This window comes from Hibiscus syriacus, unplaced genomic scaffold, assembly GCF_006381635.1.
Source record: "Hibiscus syriacus cultivar Baekdansim isolate YM2019G1 unplaced genomic scaffold, ASM638163v2 tig00110482_pilon, whole genome shotgun sequence".
In the NCBI taxonomy this organism is placed as follows: domain Eukaryota; kingdom Viridiplantae; phylum Streptophyta; class Magnoliopsida; order Malvales; family Malvaceae; genus Hibiscus; species Hibiscus syriacus.
The window spans coordinates 3,804,392-3,827,943 of NW_024062758.1; the positions used below are offsets into that span (position 1 = coordinate 3,804,392).

At 31.5% G+C, this 23,552-nt stretch overlaps 1 protein-coding gene across 2 annotated transcripts; it reads left to right on the forward strand.

Annotated features, from left to right (window-relative positions):
- Nucleotides 1-11,013: 11,013 nt before the first annotated feature.
- On the forward strand, nucleotides 11,014-13,345 carry LOC120128750. 2 transcript variants are annotated; one of them, XM_039146384.1, is made up of 7 exons: nucleotides 11,015-11,559; nucleotides 11,651-11,728; nucleotides 11,818-11,960; nucleotides 12,453-12,523; nucleotides 12,639-12,734; nucleotides 12,883-12,975; nucleotides 13,091-13,345. In XM_039146384.1, the coding sequence occupies exons 1-7, from the start codon at nucleotides 11,119-11,121 to the stop codon at nucleotides 13,171-13,173; spliced, it is 1,005 nt and encodes a 334-aa protein (XP_039002315.1). In that variant the 5' UTR covers nucleotides 11,015-11,118; the 3' UTR covers nucleotides 13,174-13,345. The 2 variants fall into 2 exon arrangements, with proteins under 2 accessions (XP_039002316.1, XP_039002315.1); XM_039146385.1 differs by lacking the exon at nucleotides 13,091-13,345 and having other exon boundaries at nucleotides 11,014-11,559; nucleotides 12,841-12,975.
- The last annotated feature ends 10,207 nt before the right edge of the window (nucleotides 13,346-23,552 follow it).

Sequence of the window (23,552 nt, forward strand, 5' to 3'; positions counted from 1 at the left end):
ATTATGTTTATTATAAAATTTTAGGCAAAAAAGTATTTGTGTACATTAAAATACGTATGAACAACAATCTGCTACAGTACCATGAACAGTAACTGCTACAATAACATGCTACAGTGCCGATTACACAAATTTTCCAGATTGCAAATAGGGAATCGATACCCTGCTACAGGGATAAGTCGATCAGAGCATTAGTACTAACAACTTATTACATTTCTTACATGTCAACATATTATACACAATCAAAATACATACTTTATTAATTACTTCTGATATGATCTTCTAGTAGTGTTGTTGTTTTTGCCACTTCTATTTCTGCTAATCTTGGTTCTTCGTACCTACGTGTAAATCGCTTACACGCTAAGTCATAGACTTAGTGAGGCATAATAATAATAACAATGAAATATAACAATAATGTTATAATTAAATGAAACGTAATGAAAACATCTATGCAATCAATGTAAGCTACATAACAATGTACCTTACCAATAATCTTCTCAATTTAATCATCATAAATTCATATAATAAATTTCGTAAGTTCAATAGATTCAATAGCCCATGATACAATACTGAGAAACCGACGTATGTGAATACTGTGAGGTTGTGCACTATGCTGTCACCACAGCTCATATAAATTTGCACCGAAGTACCACGTAGAATTTGTCCCGAAGGACCGCGTAGAGATGCACCGAAGTGCCACGTAGAATTGCACCGTAGTGCCATATAATATGTCCCTAAGGACCACATAGAAATTCCTTAAGAATCATATACATATACCAAGGATCAAGTAAATGTATCAAAAGACATCATACATGCTCCAAAGAATACATATACGTCCCGAAGGACCACGTAGAATTTTGTCCCGAAAGACCGCGTAGACCCTCTACTCTTGGCATGCTAACTATACCTATAGTTCTCATCTACATAACATGGGATTTTACATTTCACGTAGTTTATATCGCGTAGACATATAACTTCTTACCTTTATCACATAGCTCATATCATCTTTTCATGTAATCCTATAACTCCATGTTGCATAACTAGTCTCACATTTTCATGTAATACATAAATCAGGTAAAACAATGCATATAACTCACATAACATATGATCATAGTAATGTACACTTAGAAGTCATATTATTATTATTCATGTATCAAGATATAAAGTCTAGACTTATCACAAGTCTTGTAACACCCCCAACCCGTATCCGACCCGGATACGAGTCCGAAGTGTCACATTGACTTTTCAAACCTTGACTCTTAAGAAAAATCCCGGAAAATTTAAAACTTTATTTAAAACAAAATACAGACTTTATCAGAGTGCTCGTACTTAATGACTTATTACATGCCAACACTTTATACATAACCAAAAACATACTTTATCAAATATTTCTGATCTGATCTTTTGGTAAGGAAAACTGACCTGTCTTGCTCCGCATCACTCCTTACTCTTCTCGAAACCTACGTGTGAAACAATCACACGCTAAGTCGAAGACTTAGTGAGGCATAACAACTTATAATGCACTTTAAAACCTATATTGATACATGCATGTTTTGTTCTATCATGTTACAACAAGTTCATGCATTTTTCATATCGTATAAAATCATATCAGCTTAATTGCAGTAAATACATGCATACACATAATTCATCATTAACGGTTTATCATATAATCACATACTATTTCAATCAAACACTATACACACACACATCATATCATTTCCATAGCATTTATCATACCACTAACTTATATTTGTTCATATCTCTGGATTAGCCCATGTACATATGTGAGAACTATCGATATGTGAGTCTATAGAGGTTGTGCACTATGCTGTCACCACAGCTCGTATAAATGCACCGAAGTGCCCGTAGAATTGCACCGAAGTGCCCGTAGAATTGCACCGAAGTGCCCGTAGATTTGTCCATAAGGACCACGTAGAATTCCTTAAGAATCATATACATATACTATGGATCAAGTATGTGTCTTTCAAGACTTCACACAGGTTCCAAAGGATATACATATGTCCTAAAGAACCGAATAAACCCTCGACTCTTGGCATGCCAACTATACCCCTAGCTCTCATGACACATAACATGGGCGTTATCTTTTATTTCATTTCAAATATACACATAAACTTGTAATTCACTTTCACATATCACGTATCACATAGCTTCTTTTCATATGATCACATAGTCACATAGTTCACTTACCCGTAGATCATTTCCATATAATTCACATGTCACATATGTCATGTTTTCATATAAATTCTATCATTTCTCACCCAATCACCTTTATTCATATAAACATACTTATCATATCTTGTTCACATAAGATCATATACTTCATATAATATATTGAAACACCTAGAACACTTTCACGTAGCTTATAGTCATAAGTTTTGTCTCGTAACATATACTGGTTTTCACATATCTATTTCCTATCAATTCTTATACCATCACATAATTCCTTTAACATACATAACATATCATATAACATTATAATAGAAATACTTATAAGTCATATCACTTAAAGCACATATACTTATAGTCACATTGCTTATATCTTAATCGTATGCCTTCTCTTAAACATATATATTCACATGTTCAGGTAATTCACCATTTCATCACATAAATGGGGTATTCATATAACTCATTTCATTTCATTTCATATCTATCTATATATATATATCCTCAAGATTATCCTAATATAAATCATATAGCACTCTTATATTTCGTATTCATCTAGGGCAGACTTATAAACATATCTCACTTCTATTATTTCTATATATAATCTAATCTGTTACTTAATTCAATTTCATATAGCTCTTATAATCTTCTCATATAACTTCACAAATTTCTATCATTCAATCCATGTGTTATAGTTTTATTTAAACCTATGAATCCTTCCCATCTAGCTTATCTTATACGTTCATCTTATCATTTATGTTCAAATCCCCTAGTTGGTGTACTATTTTCACTTCATCCTATAGATCAATATTATCCAGTTTATTTCACCTATCATGTAAAAATATAATTATTTTACTATGATCACATAGTTTATATCTCATACTTTGCTTTCTCATATTCACCTATATTATGTCATATGGCTCATATCTTTCTCATGCAGTCACATAGTTCAGTTTCACATATGTATATATATATATACCTTATATAGCACATACTTCTCATAACATTACATTCAAAAGCATATCAACACATATATTCATGCATACATACAATTCATGTCATTCATATACGTATAATCATATATTCATGCATTCTAACATAGGAAATAGACTTGTCGCAAGTCTTATTTCCATTTAGCACCATCAACTAACTAATATGCACTCACCTGGCCTCACTAGCCAATTCCAATCTCTTATCTTTCCCTTGATCGATCTTACTTGCCAAACGTTCCGGAATTGCTTTATGCGTAGAATCTACATAAACGTACATTTCGAGACCATCATTAGATACCTACACCTTGTAATTGGATACTAGCAACTTAAACTAACTAATTAAACCCATATTCCCAATTTTCCTTTAGGGGGAATCGGTTCCCCCCCCCATGGGGGTATCGGTTCCCCTATGACATACTGGAAATTCTTGTTCGTTTGAAGGGGTATCGGTTCCCCTTGAATGGGTACCGATTCCCCTTGCCCAGAAATCATATTTGAGCTCGAAAATCCTTCATTTTCAGTTCAACACATCATACTTCATTCCCTTTAATATTCCTAACTTTCATACACATACTTAAACTCATTTCTACTCCATAATCACTTCTTTAAACTCAAAATTCTATCTTCCATATAAGATTCAAAAATCATACCAAATTTTCAATGTGTTCTAATTCCAATTCTAACACTTCCTACTTCTTAATTAGATTGATGACAAGTCAAATTCATCCATAAAACCTCAACAACCATACCATATCAAAATTTCATCTTAAAACTCATATTGAAATTTCCTTCATAATTCCTTTATCTTATTGTTTAAATCCCATATAAGCTTTCCTTAAGCTTATTTAATACCCAAAGAATCAAAACTAAGCTTAAAACTTAAGAATTATCCAACTGAAATTAACTTACCTTTTGTAGCTAGCCCCACGTGAAGAAGAGAAAGCAAGAAGAAGAAAGCTTCCAGATAGCTCTCTTCCCACGTTTTTCATTCTTATAAAAGGGGGAAGAATATCTTTTAAAGGAAAAGACCATAATACCCTTAATTTCCTTCAATAATTACCAAATAACCTTCCCTATATAAATTCAAATAATTATTGAATTATTTCATTCTTCTACTTTAGTCACCAAATTCTAAAACTTTACAATTTGGTCACTAACCCGGTATTGCGGATGTTACAAATCTCCCCTCCTTTTAAGAAAATTCGTCCTCGAATTTTTTTTTTTTTTTTTTTTTTTCACTGAACAACTTAGTAAGAACATATCTTCTAATGTTCTTATGTTGCTTCCCTGACTTAATCTTTCTTTCTCTTAGTTCTTCAACTACCTTTTTCCTTTATACATCCTTATCATGTTACTTATCATATAACCAATAGCATCAGTTCTTATCACTCAAAATCCTTAATCAATCAAATTCTTTATCAACCTTTAATTACCTTATAACCATACCAAACTTGTATTTCGTCATCATTTGACCAAAACACAACTTTAAATCTTCTTCAATGTGATTAAATCTATACTTTAAGGAGTCAAACAATATTTTCACATCACTTTGTACACTTGTCTTATTTCTATATCAAAATTGTCCTCGGTACTTCCATAGTCATCGTATCTGATCCTTTAAATCAATCCCTTTCATTTCTTTATTCCTTATTCCTTATACATAAATCATATATTTCCTTTCATGTTCACATACTCTTGTCTTATTACTTATACTCATCTTTATGTACCAATCTTCATTGCATCCTCATTACTTTAATAACCCTTTTCTTATACATAACTTCATTCTTTATCATTCTTATACTTGTATTTTTCTTCCTGAAGATTCCATGCAAATACTTATCTCAGTTTCTACATCATAGCTATCTGCTCAGAATATACAATCATATTCAAATTCACATCATAATCAATTAACTCAACTTTACATTTTTCCTTCCATCTTATTATTCTATCACTTTTACTCTAACCGCTAGTCAATAATATATGTTCAATCTAGGGTACAGACCCTAATCCACCAAACACATACATCCTGTCAAATCGAAATTATCTTAAAAATTCACTTACTCAACTTATCAATTTCACCTCTATTCTCATATATCCTGAAATTTCTTTTGCTCAAACTCAACATTCTGACTTTCTGTGTCTTATCATCTGATCATCGATATACATATTCTCAAACTCTTCTTATCAATCCTCAGCTTTATTTAAATATACAAATTCTTACTTCCTTTTCCTTTACTATACCACATTACTATGATCCAAATATGCAACTGTGTCCAGATCCATTACAGATCTGGTTATCATATCCTGACAATATCTTATAATCTTATAATTCCCGTACATTTTTATCACATACTCTAGTTAGCCAATGCTAACTCTTTCCATCTTAACCGCAAACCCTTATCATAAACATACTCTTGTTTATGCGCAATATTATCACTTCGTTCCAAACTCATAAGCTCTGACATATACATCTTATACGCTTGTCACTGATGCACTTATCCTTGAGTTCTTCTATATGTAATCCTCACGTCATTAGATCTTTTTAACATTCTTATGGTGACACCCGTTCACCATATTCTATCTTATTCACATAATAGTAAAAACTACTCTACATCGTTTTTCCGATTCCAAACGATGAAAATTTTCTATCATTATTCAGATATGATTTCAGCTTTCTGAAATCAACTTTTGATCTTACTAGGCATTTCCTGAGGTGTCCGCTCTTCATCCTGCCTGGCCAGGGCAAGTGAATAGCTATCACAATCAGGAATATCACCTTTCACTTACTTCGAAATTATCACGATCGGATTTCTACTGTGTTAAACTATTCTTATTTTATTAGCAAGACAACGTATTCCTTACACTATCAGATCAGAAATTTTTCAATCTATGTTGGCATGTACACCTTTTATGACCTTTTGGACTTCGGTTTATGCCGAGAATCGGCTAAACCATGGCTCTGATACCATTAAATGTAACACCCCCAACCCGTATCCGACCCGGATACGAGTCCGAAGTGTCACATTGACTTTTCAAACCTTGACTCTTAAGAAAAATCCCGGAAAATTTAAAACTTTATTTAAAACAAAATACAGACTTTATCAGAGTGCTCGTACTTAATGACTTATTACATGCCAACACTTTATACATAACCAAAAACATACTTTATCAAATATTTCTGATCTGATCTTTTGGTAAGGAAAACTGACCTGTCTTGCTCCGCATCACTCCTTACTCTTCTCGAAACCTACGTGTGAAACAATCACACGCTAAGTCGAAGACTTAGTGAGGCATAACAACTTATAATGCACTTTAAAACCTATATTGATACATGCATGTTTTGTTCTATCATGTTACAGCAAGTTCATGCATTTTTCATATCGTATAAAATCATATCAGCTTAATTGCAGTAAATACATGCATACACATAATTCATCATTAACGGTTTATCATATAATCACATACTATTTCAATCAAACACTATACACACACAACATCATATCATTTCCATAGCATTTATCATACCACTAACTTATATTTGTTCATATCTCTGGATTAGCCCATGTACATATGTGAGAACTATCGATATGTGAGTCTATAGAGGTTGTGCACTATGCTGTCACCACAGCTCGTATAAATGCACCGAAGTGCCCGTAGAATTGCACCGAAGTGCCCGTAGAATTGCACCGAAGTGCCCGTAGATTTGTCCATAAGGACCACGTAGAATTCCTTAAGAATCATATACATATACTATGGATCAAGTATGTGTCTTTCAAGACTTCACACAGGTTCCAAAGGATATACATATGTCCTAAAGAACCGAATAAACCCTCGACTCTTGGCATGCCAACTATACCCCTAGCTCTCATGACACATAACATGGGCGTTATCTTTTATTTCATTTCAAATATACACATAAACTTGTAATTCACTTTCACATATCACGTATCACATAGCTTCTTTTCATATGATCACATAGTCACATAGTTCACTTACCCGTAGATCATTTCCATATAATTCACATGTCACATATGTCATGTTTTCATATAAATTCTATCATTTCTCACCCAATCACCTTTATTCATATAAACATACTTATCATATCTTGTTCACATAAGATCATATACTTCATATAATATATTGAAACACCTAGAACACTTTCACGTAGCTTATAGTCATAAGTTTTGTCTCGTAACATATACTGGTTTTCACATATCTATTTCCTATCAATTCTTATACCATCACATAATTCCTTTAACATACATAACATATCATATAACATTATAATAGAAATACTTATAAGTCATATCACTTAAAGCACATATACTTATAGTCACATTGCTTATATCTTAATCGTATGCCTTCTCTTAAACATATATATTCACATGTTCAGGTAATTCACCATTTCATCACATAAATGGGGTATTCATATAACTCATTTCATTTCATTTCATATCTATCTATATATATATATCCTCAAGATTATCCTAATATAAATCATATAGCACTCTTATATTCGTATTCATCTAGGGCAGACTTATAAACATATCTCACTTCTATTATTTCTATATATATCTAATCTGTTACTTAATTCAATTTCATATAGCTCTTATAATCTTCTCATATAACTTCACAAATTTCTATCATTCAATCCATGTGTTATAGTTTTATTTAAACCTATGAATCCTTCCCATCTAGCTTATCTTATACGTTCATCTTATCATTTATGTTCAAATCCCCTAGTTGGTGTACTATTTTCACTTCATCCTATAGATCAATATTATCCAGTTTATTTCACCTATCATGTAAAAATATAATTATATTTACTATGATCACATAGTTTATATCTCATACTTTGCTTTCTCATATTCACCTATATTATGTCATATGGCTCATATCTTTCTCATGCAGTCACATAGTTCAGTTTCACATATGTATATATATATATACCTTATATAGCACATACTTCTCATAACATTACATTCAAAAGCATATCAACACATATATTCATGCATACATACAATTCATGTCATTCATATACGTATAATCATATATTCATGCATTCTAACATAGGAAATAGACTTGTCGCAAGTCTTATTTCCATTTAGCACCATCAACTAACTAATATGCACTCACCTGGCCTCACTAGCCAATTCCAATCTCTTATCTTTCCCTTGATCGATCTTACTTGCCAAACGTTCCGGAATTGCTTTATGCGTAGAATCTACATAAACGTACATTTCGAGACCATCATTAGATACCTACACCTTGTAATTGGATACTAGCAACTTAAACTAACTAATTAAACCCATATTCCCAATTTTCCTTTAGGGGGAATCGGTTCCCCCCCCATGGGGGTATCGGTTCCCCTATGACATACTGGAAATTCTTGTTCGTTTGAAGGGGTATCGGTTCCCCTTGAATGGGTACCGATTCCCCTTGCCCAGAAATCATATTTGAGCTCGAAAATCCTTCATTTTCAGTTCAACACATCATACTTCATTCCCTTTAATATTCCTAACTTTCATACACATACTTAAACTCATTTCTACTCCATAATCACTTCTTTAAACTCAAAATTCTATCTTCCATATAAGATTCAAAAATCATACCAAATTTTCAATGTGTTCTAATTCCAATTCTAACACTTCCTACTTCTTAATTAGATTGATGACAAGTCAAATTCATCCATAAAACCTCAACAACCATACCATATCAAAATTTCATCTTAAAACTCATATTGAAATTTCCTTCATAATTCCTTTATCTTATTGTTTAAATCCCATATAAGCTTTCCTTAAGCTTATTTAATACCCAAAGAATCAAAACTAAGCTTAAAACTTAAGAATTATCCAACTGAAATTAACTTACCTTTTGTAGCTAGCCCCACGTGAAGAAGAGAAAGCAAGAAGAAGAAAGCTTCCAGATAGCTCTCTTCCCACGTTTTTCATTCTTATAAAAGGGGGAAGAATATCTTTTAAAGGAAAAGACCATAATACCCTTAATTTCCTTCAATAATTACCAAATAACCTTCCCTATATAAATTCAAATAATTATTGAATTATTTCATTCTTCTACTTTAGTCACCAAATTCTAAAACTTTACAATTTGGTCACTAACCCGGTATTGCGGATGTTACAAGTCTAGACCTGAATGTATTTCTATAATCATGCTATGCATATGCACTCACCTAAATCTCTTTGCCTTTCCCTCGATCGATCTTACTTGCCCCTTGTTCCGGAACTCGTTTAGGCTCGATATCTACATGAACATAATTTTCGAGACAATTATCAAAATCCTAAACCTTGCAATTAACCTCTAACAACTTAAACAAATTTAATGAACCAATTTCAACTTTTCCTTTAGGGGGAATCGATTCCCTCTGCAAAATCTGTAAATTTTACTGTTCAAGCCCGAAAATCATCAACCCTTCACTAAATTTTCTCATACAAAGTTCCTTTCATACTACCAAACTTAACTACAACCATTTTAACTAACTTCTATCATTTCAACACTTTATTATTTCTAATATTTCATTCAAATTCTTAAAACTAAGAATCATACCCAAATTTCAAACATGTTATTAATCAATTCTAACACTCTATATTCCTTAATTAACCTCTTGACAAGTCAAAAATCTTATTCAAACCTCAAAAACTCGTCCATATCAAAATTTCATCTAAAAACTCATTTTTCAAATCTATCTCTAAAACATTTATCTTGTTGTTTTAATGTCATATAAGCTTTCCTTTAGCTTATATAACATCCAAACTTCAATTTCCAAGCTAAAAATCAAAGAAACGACCAAGGTTTAGATTCTTACCTTAAGCTTGGGTCTTCACGTTTAGAAGAAGAGAAGAGTGAAGAAGATAAGAAATCTAGAAACTTATCTCTTCAATTCATTCACATGAGTATTATAATACCCACAATTTATTATTTTATTCCTTTATTTGCTCAATGACCCTTTTACCCTCTTATTTCTCCTTCACTTATTAATTAATCCTACACCAACATCTTTCAATTAATTCATTCACTTTTCAATTTTTTTAGTTTGGTCATTGAATAAAAAAAATATCTTACACTTAAATCACTAACCCGGTATTGAGGATGTTACAATCAGGGAATAAGATTACTGAGAATGTTGTATTTTGTGTTTGGTTGGCTTAGCAGGAATGTAAGAGTATCGTGTTTGGTTAAAGGAATAAAAGATTATTAGAATGTATATTTGATCAAATTGTTCTTATTATATATTTGTTTTTTTAACATGTTGAAAAATATTTATATATTTTCTTTAAAAAAATTAAATTCATAAAATTTATATAATTTTTTTTACAAAATTGAAAATATAAAAAGATTTAATGAAAGGGTAAATTTTTATTTTAACCCCTGAACTTCATATAAAATTTTAATTACAGAATTTTTTTATAAATCTAAAATAGTTTAAGGATAAATTTGTAATTTAACCTTCGTAGAATCTTTATTATTCAATGACAGAAGAAGGATGTTTTTGAAAAAAAATTAAGGGAATTTTAGTCCAAAACGTCGATAATCCAACAATATAAGAAAAGGAGATAATGATATTCCTTGTAATATACCCCAAAAAATTTACTATTGATAATCTTACATTACCGAGAATGAAATTCCCGGACTAATTAAACAAGGAATATAAATTCTATTCGTATAAAAATCTCACATTCTCCCGTCTAAACACCCCTTATGATATTAGTGATCATTTTATCGTCACATCTTGATTACCTACACAACCTATCAGGCTATTGTGCACCTCGTCTGCTTAATTTATCGCACCAGCACCACAACCAACCCTACTTCCCCCAATATTGCGAAACATTAGCCCCTGCTGAAACCGGAGGGAACTCACGGCACTAATACTATAAATTCCAATTTCTTACAATCCCAAAAACCAGTTGCAGAACGGAGGGAAAATATGCCACTGGGCATCCCCTCTCTTTCCCTCCGCTTCTCCATTTTTATTTCCTTTTCTTTCGCAGCGTCTTCATCTTCTCCCTTCTTCTCCTCCAAGCTCCAACCACCACCACCATCATCATCATCTTCAATCCCCAAAGCTACGCCCTCCGATTTGCTCTCTCTCTTGGGCGCACCATCTCAGTCTTCCTCAGTTAATCCTTTAGTTGCCAATGAACTCAAATCCTGTTTCAATTTCCTCGTTCCCTTCAATCCAATCAAAAACTCCCCTGATTCCAAATTCCCTTTTTCTAGACGTTCCCTTTTGAAAAGCCCAAGAGATAAGGAAAATGATCTCGTTTGGTGGCCTCCTGAACCGGTTCTTGAGCTGGCCAGGCTCGCTTTTGACTCCGGTGGTGACCCCGATTCAATCCATCGCGCTCTTGATCCAACCGTCTTGCCTGTAAGTTGAAGATATTTTCGTTTTCTTTTTCATTTTTTTCACCTCTAATAGTTCTACTTGATGAACGGCTGTGATTACGGTTGTTCAACAGGTGCCTGATGTTGAAGGATCAAAGGAAGACAAATGCGAGTTAACCAGAACGCCATACGGCAGACGCTTCATAAGCCAGGTTTTTTTTAAAGTCAACTCTTCAGATATTACATTCTTTTGTTCAATTTTCAGATTGTTATATATATATTTCATACCATCAATTTGCAGGAGTTGAATTCATATATTGAATACTTGTTTAAACTTATTGTTGAGAGGGGTCCTGATGTTGGATTGAAAGTTTCATTAAGTCGATATGATTTGTTCCATGGCCACCTTTTCATTGCCACACAGACTGGAAGGCTGGGCATATTGTAAGTTTTCTCTATCTTCTTACATATTTTACTCGAAGAATTCCTGTTAGACACATTTTCGGATAAAATATCCTGCACTCGCACTCGAGTCCAAGTAAGTCTCAACGTAGCTTTCTATGGTATCTGGACAATCTGCTTCTGCCAATCACTGTGGTTGAGGAATTAGCACAAACTGGAACATGTTGAGTAAAAGAGGAATTAGCACTTGAGTCCAAATTTAAGGGCCACTTTTCTTTTGGTACTTATTAATCCGGTTAGTTTTAAAACCCTGATCATCTTGTAGTGTTGTTTTGATAAACTTCTATTGAAATTGGTTAAGAATATACACTAGAGATGCTTAAGTTGTGATCACCCACAGTTTTGGTGTTTGAATTTGGAATAATCAGGAAAACAGACAATATGCATATTGTTATTTACGCTAGATATCTCATTTCATTGATCTATTACTATGAACTCTTGCATGTTCCTCATGTGGTAGCATTGGGATTGCAGGTTTCATGCTAAAGAATATCCGGCGTATGATAAAGAAGTGTTCCCGTATTACCTGGGTTATTGCCAGAAGGGTACAATTTGCTCAATGTTTTCTTTGACGTATCATTTATGTGGAAATTCGTATACGAATTTCATCTGATTACATTTTTGTCCCTATGCACTAATGATTAAAATTTCTTTTTCCAGATTCTAATGTGACTTATGATGATTCGATGAACTTGAGAAATATTCTCTGGCTTGCTCCATTGCCGAGCAATTCAAAACAGGGATGGATGGCTCCAGGTAGCTATTTCTGTAGGCTTTGCATTTGGTTCTAAATAAAATCGCCAGAAATAATCTGTTTTCAGTTCCTACTAAATTACTAATGTTTCCCTGTTTTACAATAAAGATTATTCAATATAAATTAGCTTGGTATGAATTGGTGTGACAGGTGTCCTGCTTGTCCTGGATGCTCATCCCGGAGGAATCGTATATAGGGATCTCATACCCGAGTATGTCAATTTTGTGAGGACCATATACGAAGGTTTGATTACATTTGTCTTTATACTAGTTTTATTTGTGTAGTTAAGTGTATGTTTGTGCTCAATTTTGTATGCTATGACTAAGCATTAAGCATACGATTCCTTGGTTTTGGGCAGATGATCTGGGGAATGTTGTGGTTGATGTAAACTATTTGAACATCGGAGATTCACTGCCTGATTATCAGATTTTTATTTGTTGATTCTTCCAAAGAGGAGATTGTGATCCAACTGGTGTTCGATAATTGCTAACAACAATACTGATAATATCAATCATAACCATGCATGCTGCATATAGTGGATGCTTGTATACTCATAGTGCCATGCCAGTGTTTCTTGTGTATCAAACTTAGCCCACTGAACTGCTGGTTATATCATCTTTAAATTTACTTTTTGATGGCCTTCTAAAGCCCGAGTTTTTTAGTTGAAAAATGTTCCATTGTCTACCAGATTGTTACTTCTCTTTGAATTCGCAATTCCCTTAGCTTGTCGCTCAAGTTTTGATTTAATCCTTGTTAAAGAGATTTTATCCAAATTTATTGGTGACCAACCCTAGCCTAGCCTTTGCTATTTGGAATTGGATCAGGCGACAAAAATATATTCTAATAATTGTATATTATTAAACATCAATTTAAGAAATAAAAAATAAATTAAATTGAAGTACAAATCCTTGGAATTTAAATTGTGTTTTTGGTCTACGCAAGTGATTTGTAAATGGTACGCTACGGCCGCAGTTTTACTTTCACGCTTCATGCTATTAAGTTATGGCTATTCACAAAGGGATCCCTAATCTTAGCTCTCTGGTTCTCGTCTCTTTCTTCGTCATTGCCTCTGCTGAAGTGCTCTTCGAAGAACGCTTCGATGGTATTCTTTTTACGCATTTCCCTCCGTTTTCGCACATGCATTCCTTTTAACAAATGAAATACAGTCTGCTTATGCTTCTTTTTTTCTTATTCTTTTTGGCTGATTTTGCATGTTCTGAATCCGAAGATGGATGGGAAGGTCGGTGAATAAAATCTGACTGGGAGAGAGATGTCAACTTCGCCGGGGAATGGAATCACACTGCCGGAAAATGGAATGGGGATCCTAACGACAAAGGTAACCTTCTACAATACTCATAGCTCGGTATCATAGTACTAAATTGCATTTGCAGTTGGGGTATCACGATTGCGGACATGATTTATTATATTTTTATATTGTGGATACGGTTACAGTTTGGCGATGACCTTGAAAACCGTCACATTGTGGCTTTAACTCCTCGGTTTCAAGCCTTAATAATCACGTTTTGTTGAAAATTTTCGATAATTTTAAAGTTTTGAATGAGAAATTGATCCAGATATTGTTGAGAAAAATGTGAAACCAATTGTTGGTTCGTACACCTGAAGACGTACACGATGTGAGTAACGTGAATGTACGAACCGATCAGACTCTTTGTGGCTTGCACATATTTTAACTCAAATGCGAAATACTTTATTTGAGCATATCTTTTCAAAATTTGTTTTGGAATCAAAATGATAAATATTAAAAAGGCTCTGTTAATCAAAACATTAATTTTGAAATTTTTTTGATTCTCATTAATGCTTCATTAGGTCAAAAATTTTCAATTATTCACAATGAGAAATCCATATAAATACCGTGTAAACCTACTAAGTTAAACACAATTAAAAAAGTAACTCAAAAACAAATAAAATATTTCTATTCTTCTCTAGTTTTTTGGTGATAGACGAATGCAACAAATAGTTCGTGATCTCTGAAGAAGTGTATCCGTAGCTGATCATCTAATTGTATCTTAGACGACTAATGATCTTAAACACCATAGGAGTTGTCAAAAATTTATTTTAAGGAAATTGTGTAACTGCTCGTTTTAATTGGTTATTTTGTCAAAAACGTGTATTTACTTCTATACTATTCCTTTCGATTATTCTAACTTATTTTGTACAAGTATTCAAACTGGTGACCTTGACAAGTTTTATGTTATTTCTGCTAAGTTCCTTCAAGTTAACAACTAGGGCAAGACTCTAGGATTCCAATTTTTTGTCAAGCATGAGCAGAAGCTTGTTTGTAGTGATGGTGTAATGAGACTGTTTAGTGACGAACAGAGACAGTCGCAGAACTATATGTTTTTCAGGGTGAATTCGTGTTCACCTTAAAATTTAAAATTAGTTTATTAAGTATTATTTTTTATATACGTGGTCACCTTAAAATTAATTTGTATCTATCTTAAATTTTCTTGTACCCACACTGAATTTTTTTTATGCTCAAAAGATAACTAAAAATGACTATCATAAACATTATTTTTGTTTGGGTTTGAAAATCAATTCATCAAACCCGAATCGAAATGAAACAAAAAATGTATTTAGTTAAAACCCAAATCTAATATGCAACACAAATTTAATATACAATCAAAATCCAATACTCTTAACCTCAATAGCAATCAGTAACCGGTTAACCCAATTCCCTCCAAATTCACTTTGCACCTAATATCGGAAAACGGCAAAATCATTACTTATTCCTAGATTTTAGTGGGGTTAATCTAAAAAAACATCAATAACATGATAAGATTGTAATCTGTAAAAAAAATTGTAACATGACCTAAATAATCTACAAACTTGCAAATAATATAGAAGAACTAACAGAAGAAGATAAAATAAATAGAACAAATTTAAAGAAAACGTCGAACCTTTATTGAGATTTTTCGATGACGGCGAATATCTTTGACTTTGATCCGTACGGTGAGCAATTTCACGACGACGAGTAGACAGATTTTGAAAATAAAATATTATATTTAAATTAATTAATATATACCAAACATAAATTTATAAATATCAAATATAATATCAAAATAATATATATATACTCGCACACATTAAATCAAAGGAATTTTTTTATGCATACTAAATCAAATAATTAAAATTTAAAAATACTAAATTAACATATCACTAAATCAAATTTATATTTTATAACATTAATTAATAAATATATTTTAAAAATTAAAATAATATATTTGAAGCAATCAAAGGATTAAAATCTATAAATATTTTTGAATAATTAAAAAATGAATAGTTAAAATCTATAGATACTTAATAAACATATATTCGAATCACTAGATAAAATCTAAATTTCATAATATTAATAATGGTGGACGTATAACACTACAAATGGTTAATAAGACCACTTTAATCTATACATATATCACTACAAATAATTAAATCAAACATAAATAATTCAATCATTTAAAATCAAATAATAAAACAACGGTGGACGTATGACACTATAACACCCTCAATCCGTATCCGACCCGAATAAGAGTCCGAAATGTCACATTGTCTTTTCAAATCGTTTATTTTTACAAAATAGCTAAAAATTCAATTTTGTATTCAAATAAATTGAGTAATTTACACTAAATACAATCATATTGTTTTACAAAACCAATCAGAGCATAATCGACTCAATTCTCTTATTACATGTCAACTACATTCATTATAACAAAATACATATAATTCAAATTCTTTTCTGATCTAGTCTTTGGAAAGGAGAAGTTGACATGTCTTGCTTATCTTTGCTTCTCTTTCTTCTCGGAACCTACGTCTGAAACACTCACACGTTAAGTCTTTGACTTAGTGAGGCATATAAACATATAATGGAAATTTAGCTACCTAACAATTTATAAACATTTCATACAATATTATTATACAAAACCATATAACATTTCATATAACAAATACATACAAACACATATATCATCATCAACATTATTATCATTATCCATATTAATACCATTAATTCCTTTAAGCATATAATCTTGTACTTATTATTTATACACATCATATAAGACATTTCACAAAACAACATAAATATCATCACATACAATTTATTTATGTTATCTCTTTTAATAGCCCATATACATTTATGAGAACTTAAGGTATGTGAGTGCATTGAGGTTGTGCACAAATATTGCCACCACAACTCGTATAATTTGCACTGAGTGCCATATAAAATGTCCCGAAGGACCACATATATGTCCCGAAGGACCACATAAATGTCCTGAATGACCAAATATATGTCCCGAAGGACCGCATATATGTTCCAAAGGACCACATATATGTCCAGAAGGACCGCATATATGTTCCAAAGGACCACATATATGTCCAGAAGGACCGCGTAGAACCCTCAACTCTTGGCATGCCAACTATACCCCTAGCTCTCATATCACATAACATGGCATTATCATTTATATTTGTCACATATTCATATAGCCACACAAATCATCACATAATTTATAACATTTCACATATTCATATAATCACGTAGTTCACTTACACATAGAACATTGTCATATGATTCATATTCACATGCCACTTATTCACATAGTCACTTAGGTCGATAACACATAGCTTAACTCATATTTTCATGTACTCACATAGATCACATAACATATAGATCATGGTCACATTATATATATCACATAAATCATTACCATATAACTTATATAACATATACATATCACATAACATGTAATACCAACAATGCATATTCATATAGTACAAAGTCATAACTAAACTTTTATTCATGTATTCATATATGCAAAACAGTGAAAATAGACTTATCGCAAGTCTACTTTACATATAGCAATATACATAGTAATAGTAAGCACTCACCTCGGCCTCCCTAGTCCAAGCAATACACTTATCTTTTTCTTGATCGATCTTATCTCGTTGACTCATCTGGTACATACTTTCATTCGATATCTACATAATACATATAATTGATATGAATGTCTTAAGTTGAATCACTATTAATCAACCTTATATAACATAACATATACAAATTACTTAATTTACAATTTCCATGAGTAGTATCGGTACCCAAGGTACAATACCGATACTTCTACACTATGGTATCGATACTATACTTCAGTATCGATACCCAATTTCGATTATGGAATTCCTCTTTAAAATGGTACCGATACTTGCTCAATGGTATCGATACCCCTAGTATCGATACTCATCATTCAATATCGATACTCCTTGAATAGTTTATCAACTTTTGGCTTATGGTATTGATATTGTTCATCCAATATCGATACCCATACCCAAATATCATTCATTTTCTATTTGAAGTATCGGTACTGAATGAACAATACCGATACCCCTTGCCCATAATTTCTTATTTTAACCCGAAATTAACTAAACTTACATAAACTTCATACTTTGAACTCCTTTCATTACTTCAAATTCAACTATACTCACTTAAACCATCTTATATCACTTGAACACATCATAATATTCAATATCTCACCATAATACTTAAACTCAAGAATTATACCAAATATTCAACATATTCTAAATCCCTTTCTAACAATTTAGATTTCTTATTCCAACTTATGACAAGTCAAATTTCACTTCAAAACTTATTTACTAGATCTTTCTCAATAATTCCCTTAAAAACTCTTTACCTTCAAGCTTTCATAACTTATTCATCTTTGAGTTTTAAGCCACCTTAAGCTTTCATTAAGCTTTCTTTTTCATTTCAAGAATCAAAATAAACTTTAAAATGAAAGGAATAATCAATTTGAAACCAACTTACCTTACCCATTGAGTCACGGGAAGAGAAGAATAAGAAGATAGTCGAACCCCAAAACTCTTCAGATTTTTCTTTCCTCTTTCCCCACTTGTATATATATCTCCCTCAATAAAATTTTTAATTATATTCTTATCAAATGACCATTATACCCTTTCTACTTTCTAACTTTGCTATTAAATCCAACACCAAGATACTTCAATTAAGTCCTTGGAACTTTTAAATTTTCTGAAATTGATCATAACGTTTCAAAAACTTATGTTTTAGTCACTAATCCAGTTTTTGGGATATTCCAGACACTGTAAATTAATAATGGTATTGTAAAATCAAACATAAATTAATAATAGTTGTGAATTGCAATTAATTTGTGTTATAAAATTACTACTTAATCAATTTGAGAATTCTTCACAAATAAATGACAATGTATACAATACATCTTTCTCATTTTATATTACATGTGTCATTTTTATGTTATAATTCAACTAATATTTTTTTATTTTCTTTTAGTCATGGGAAAATATTTTAAAAAGGAAAATAATGATAGAGAATTCATGTTCGGTAAAAAAAATTTAGAAGTTAACTTTGAAAATCTTTAAAGGGTCCCCAAAAAAAAGACCAAAGACCATAAAAATATCATCATAATGGTCATTAACAACTTTGAAGGGCTTATTTGTTGAAAGGTCCTTGCCAACCAAAAGAGCACAAGTTTTCTAAGAAGAAGTATAATGATAAATTGTGAAGTTTCAATCCTAAATGGTTTGAAGAGCATAAAAGTTGGTTAGAGTATAATGTATTCAAAGATGCAACATTTTTTACATTGTTACCTTATGAGACATTAATCTAGATGAGAGCAATGAGGAGGTGATATGTTTGTCATCCATGGATATAAGAATTGAAAAGATAAGAACAAGTTACAACTATATGTTGGAGATCCTAATAATGCTCATAATGTAGCTTTGAGAAAATGTGAAGCTCTAATGAATCAGAAACAACATGTTGATGCTGTCATTACATCGTAACCTATTTCTTAATAAAAAATATTAATATTACATATCACAACCTATTTCTTAGTGAACCATGACATTCATGGGGCAACCGTATTTATTATATATATTCATAACATTTTCAGTTTTTATCTTATTTTCTTATCGTGAGAATGTTCAAGGCTCCATCAGCTTAAATTCTGGAAACCTTTTAGGAGAAATCTAAAATGTTAATAGTATCCATAACATTTATCGATTATAACTCATTTTCTTACCATATATAACATTTTAGTGCAACCTATTATGTTACTCCGATTTATAACTTTTTTAGTTCTAATTTATAACATTTTATGCTATGCTTTTACCTATTACTTTTTTTTACTGGTCACATCGTTTATTAGCCTTATTTTAGACATCTCATATCAGACTTCCTGTTATAGGCAATTTATTTTGTAGAGGCATCTCTAGCCAATTCTGAATACAATACAAGATCGACATTGTTGTCTCATCCGATTAAGGAAGCAAGAGAAGAAACTCAAGCTAATATAGAGGGACTGCTGATACAGTTCAACCTAGCCTCACTTGGATGGATGGTAAAGTCAAGGTTGTACATTTGATTGTTTCGATCTAGGAAAGCAACAAGTATCCTGCACAAACAAGAAAGCTAAAAAAAATGGTTAAATGAAAGTAATGAAATGAAAAAATAAATATGGCAACGGAAAATATATATAAGTTGGTGATATGTTTAAAGGAAATGATGAAGTATGGTAATGGAAGTAGAATGAAGGTGATGGAGATGAATATGAAAAGTAGTATCTCAAAGAAGACTCAAAGAAGAACCAATGTTAAAGAACAAAGAACAAAGACCCAGACTTTATATTGCTTCTTTAAGGGATGATAAACAAGGACTTTGACCCACTATCTATAAAGAGATAGGAACCAGAAGTATCAGGGTGACATAGATAGGGGTGACGCCACAAGCATAAGCTTGATAAGTCGATAAAGTTCACTTAAGAACTAAAGAGAGAAACTCTCACAAATATTTGATTAAACAAAGTGAATTCGTTTTTACAAATGAAATGGAAAGCTATTTATAGGCCTAAGAGATGTCTAGGATGCACATACAAGATTTAATGATTGAACATTCATGGATGAATGTTCATCCTTAAGTAGATACAATGTACGTCCCCTATGCAAGTTTATGGACTAATAAAATAAATGAATGTTCATCCATTTAAGTGAATACATCTTCATAGCCGAATTCATCCTCTCTTGATGTGAACATGTTGGTTCATTTCCTTGCATGAATTTGCAGGAATGTTTCATTGTATGTTCGGCCCCCTTTGGAATGCATGCACCAAGTGTGAACGTGACTCATAGGCTCCCTTCATGCACTTGGATTTGGTGAATGAGTTTGAAAATAATGCATCCATCTCCCTTGAATATGAACAAGTCCTTTAGCCTCCTTGTATGATTGTACACGCCATAAATGGATTCATGAAGGTGGAAATGCATCAGGTGTGAACATGGCTCTTCATTTGGTGTAAATCCCGTACTTATTTCCAGCCTGCACTGTCTTAATTAATCTGGGTATATCTTGAGCTCCCAATATCGGATTGATATGATTCAAAGTGTGTTGGAAAGATAAGTGATAGGGGATTAAATGTTAAGAAGACTTCATCACCCAAAGATGCTTGGAACATGTTCAAAAATGACGATCAATCTGACTGACGTGAACTGTCCATCCAACTCTTCAATTGCCTTTAGTCTACTTAGCATCCAATGTACCTAGACAAAGTATGTAAACAAATAATTAGATAGGAATTGAGCTATTATAATTATGAATTCATTTTGCCACCTGTGTTATGAATGCAAATGAGCTAACTATGAATGCATATGCATTGAATGAGTTATATAAAGATGTGAATTAATAAGTCATGCATGAATATCATATATTATACATATAAATGATAGCATATAATATTCAAGAAAAAATTAAGAATAAGATAAACATATTCACGTGACATGTAATGCATAAATGAGTAAATAAATAATAAAATAAGGTAAGCCTCCCTTAGAATCAACAAGGCAGAACGCCCATGAAGTGATCATGTGTTGAAGAAGTTTGGTCCTTGGTATGATCGCATCAACTGCACTAGGATATATTGTCAAGTCATATCGGATATCTAACGAATACGAAAACAAAAGCTTTATCAGCGTGCGGTTGCAGACAATGATGGAGAAGAATTAATAGTATCAAATTAAAAATAATTTGTACAATTTATTTATTTTAAAATAAAATATTTTATTTTTTTAATCATTAAAAATTGTTAATGTTGGAAAGACACTATATAAATATATAATTATCATTTACGAGTTATATCTTGAGAATATTTTAAAATAATATATATCTAAAATATTCGTAAAATAATCTAAATATTTATAACATTTGATATTACATCTAGAATTATATAAAAAAATTCTTAGCATTTATAAGATTAATAGCTAAAATGTTTACATGTATCAATAATCCAATGAACACTAAAATATATAAATATGAAATGGGATTTATCATTGTTACTAGAGTAGTGAAGAGTGTAAAAAGTGTGTTAGAGTAAGAAACTTATAGGTAAATAAGAAAAAATAATGGGGTAAGTGTGTTATATTACAATTGTATTGTGTATTAATAAAAATCTTACATTCTCTTGTAATTATAAGTTTCCTGATTAAATCTTAATTTGTTTTAAGGTATTAGTTCATCACATTGGAATTCAAATTTTCTTTAGATAATTACATATTTTAATAGTTTTGTCTACCATGAAATTTTAGTTGTGTTCACCCTTTATCAAAATTTTATGTGATTAATACATATGTGTTCTCACCCTAAATTTTTTTTCTAGATCCATCGGACAAGAATAAATTTGATGGTGAAACCATTCCAAGTTTTTTTCTCACCCTATGATATTTAATCAATGTTATTATAGTTAGGGATTGATTGAGATGTTAATGAGAAGATTTCTCCTAAAAATTTTATATTCTTATAAAAGTTATTATAAGTTTATCTTGTAACATAAAACTTTGATTATGTCTATAATTATAGCCAAGTATTCAAATTTTTGTCTTGTAACATAAAATTTATAACCACGGACAATGGTTACCTGATGAGAAAGAGGAAGAGAGTTACATGTAAGCAGTTATTTTGTTTTTGGCTTTGATAATCAATTTTGATGATTTGTATGCCCTTATTGATCAAATTATTGTCCCTTTACATGCAAGATAGTGTTTAACGCAAAGATCTTTATATTTTACTTTCAATTTGTAGTGGAGCGCCGTTAAAGTGATCATAAAGAAGTTTTTTTTTTTTTAATTTTATTTTAATGTTTGTAGAGCGTAGAGGAAAAGGAATTAAAGGCTGCATAGCAATTTGCATGTAAATGAATTGTGGCTTGATGTATATTGAATAATATTTTACTCATTGTGCATGCAAAAGAATTTAACACTACATTGGTATATTTTAATAAATGTCTATTAAATTTAATATAAATCAAGGAGGGTTTGATGTGACCAATGTGTTGATTGGTGATAGAATAGTTGATTTTTCTTAAGTAATTCATGTAAAAGAAAATGTAGACGATCTTTTCAACCAAGAAAATATACATAGAAGTGTTAGAACCTTTTTTGACGCAAAAAGCGCATCTCGTGAATTTTTAACTTCTCAAGTTACCAGGCCGTCCTCTCAAGTAATTTCTAGTTGTATTTAGCCGCAGATAGTCCTTCATCGATTTATTCTTTGTGATGGATGATGATGATAGGGATTTTAGTCGAATTTAAAGATTAAATTAGTATTTTATCTAAACTAAGGATTAAACTAATATTTTATCTAAATTTTAATAATAAATTAAAAGTTAATCATATTTATTAACGTATCAATACCCAAACTTAATAAAAAAAAAGGAGTTAACGGGATATGGAAAGTAAAAGTGACCAGAACATGCTTATTTTAAAACTGATAACCAAAA

Excerpts from the sequence above, each read along its gene's own strand:
- LOC120128750 (XM_039146384.1), top strand. The coding sequence starts at position 11,119 with ATGCCACTGGGCATCCCCTCTCTTTCCCTCCGCTTCTCCATTTTTATT. Across the intron at positions 11,560-11,650 it reads TTGATCCAACCGTCTTGCCT|GTGCCTGATGTTGAAGGATC; the intron begins GTAAGTTGAAGA and ends GTTGTTCAACAG. Across the intron at positions 12,524-12,638 it reads CCTGGGTTATTGCCAGAAGG|ATTCTAATGTGACTTATGAT; the intron begins GTACAATTTGCT and ends TTCTTTTTCCAG.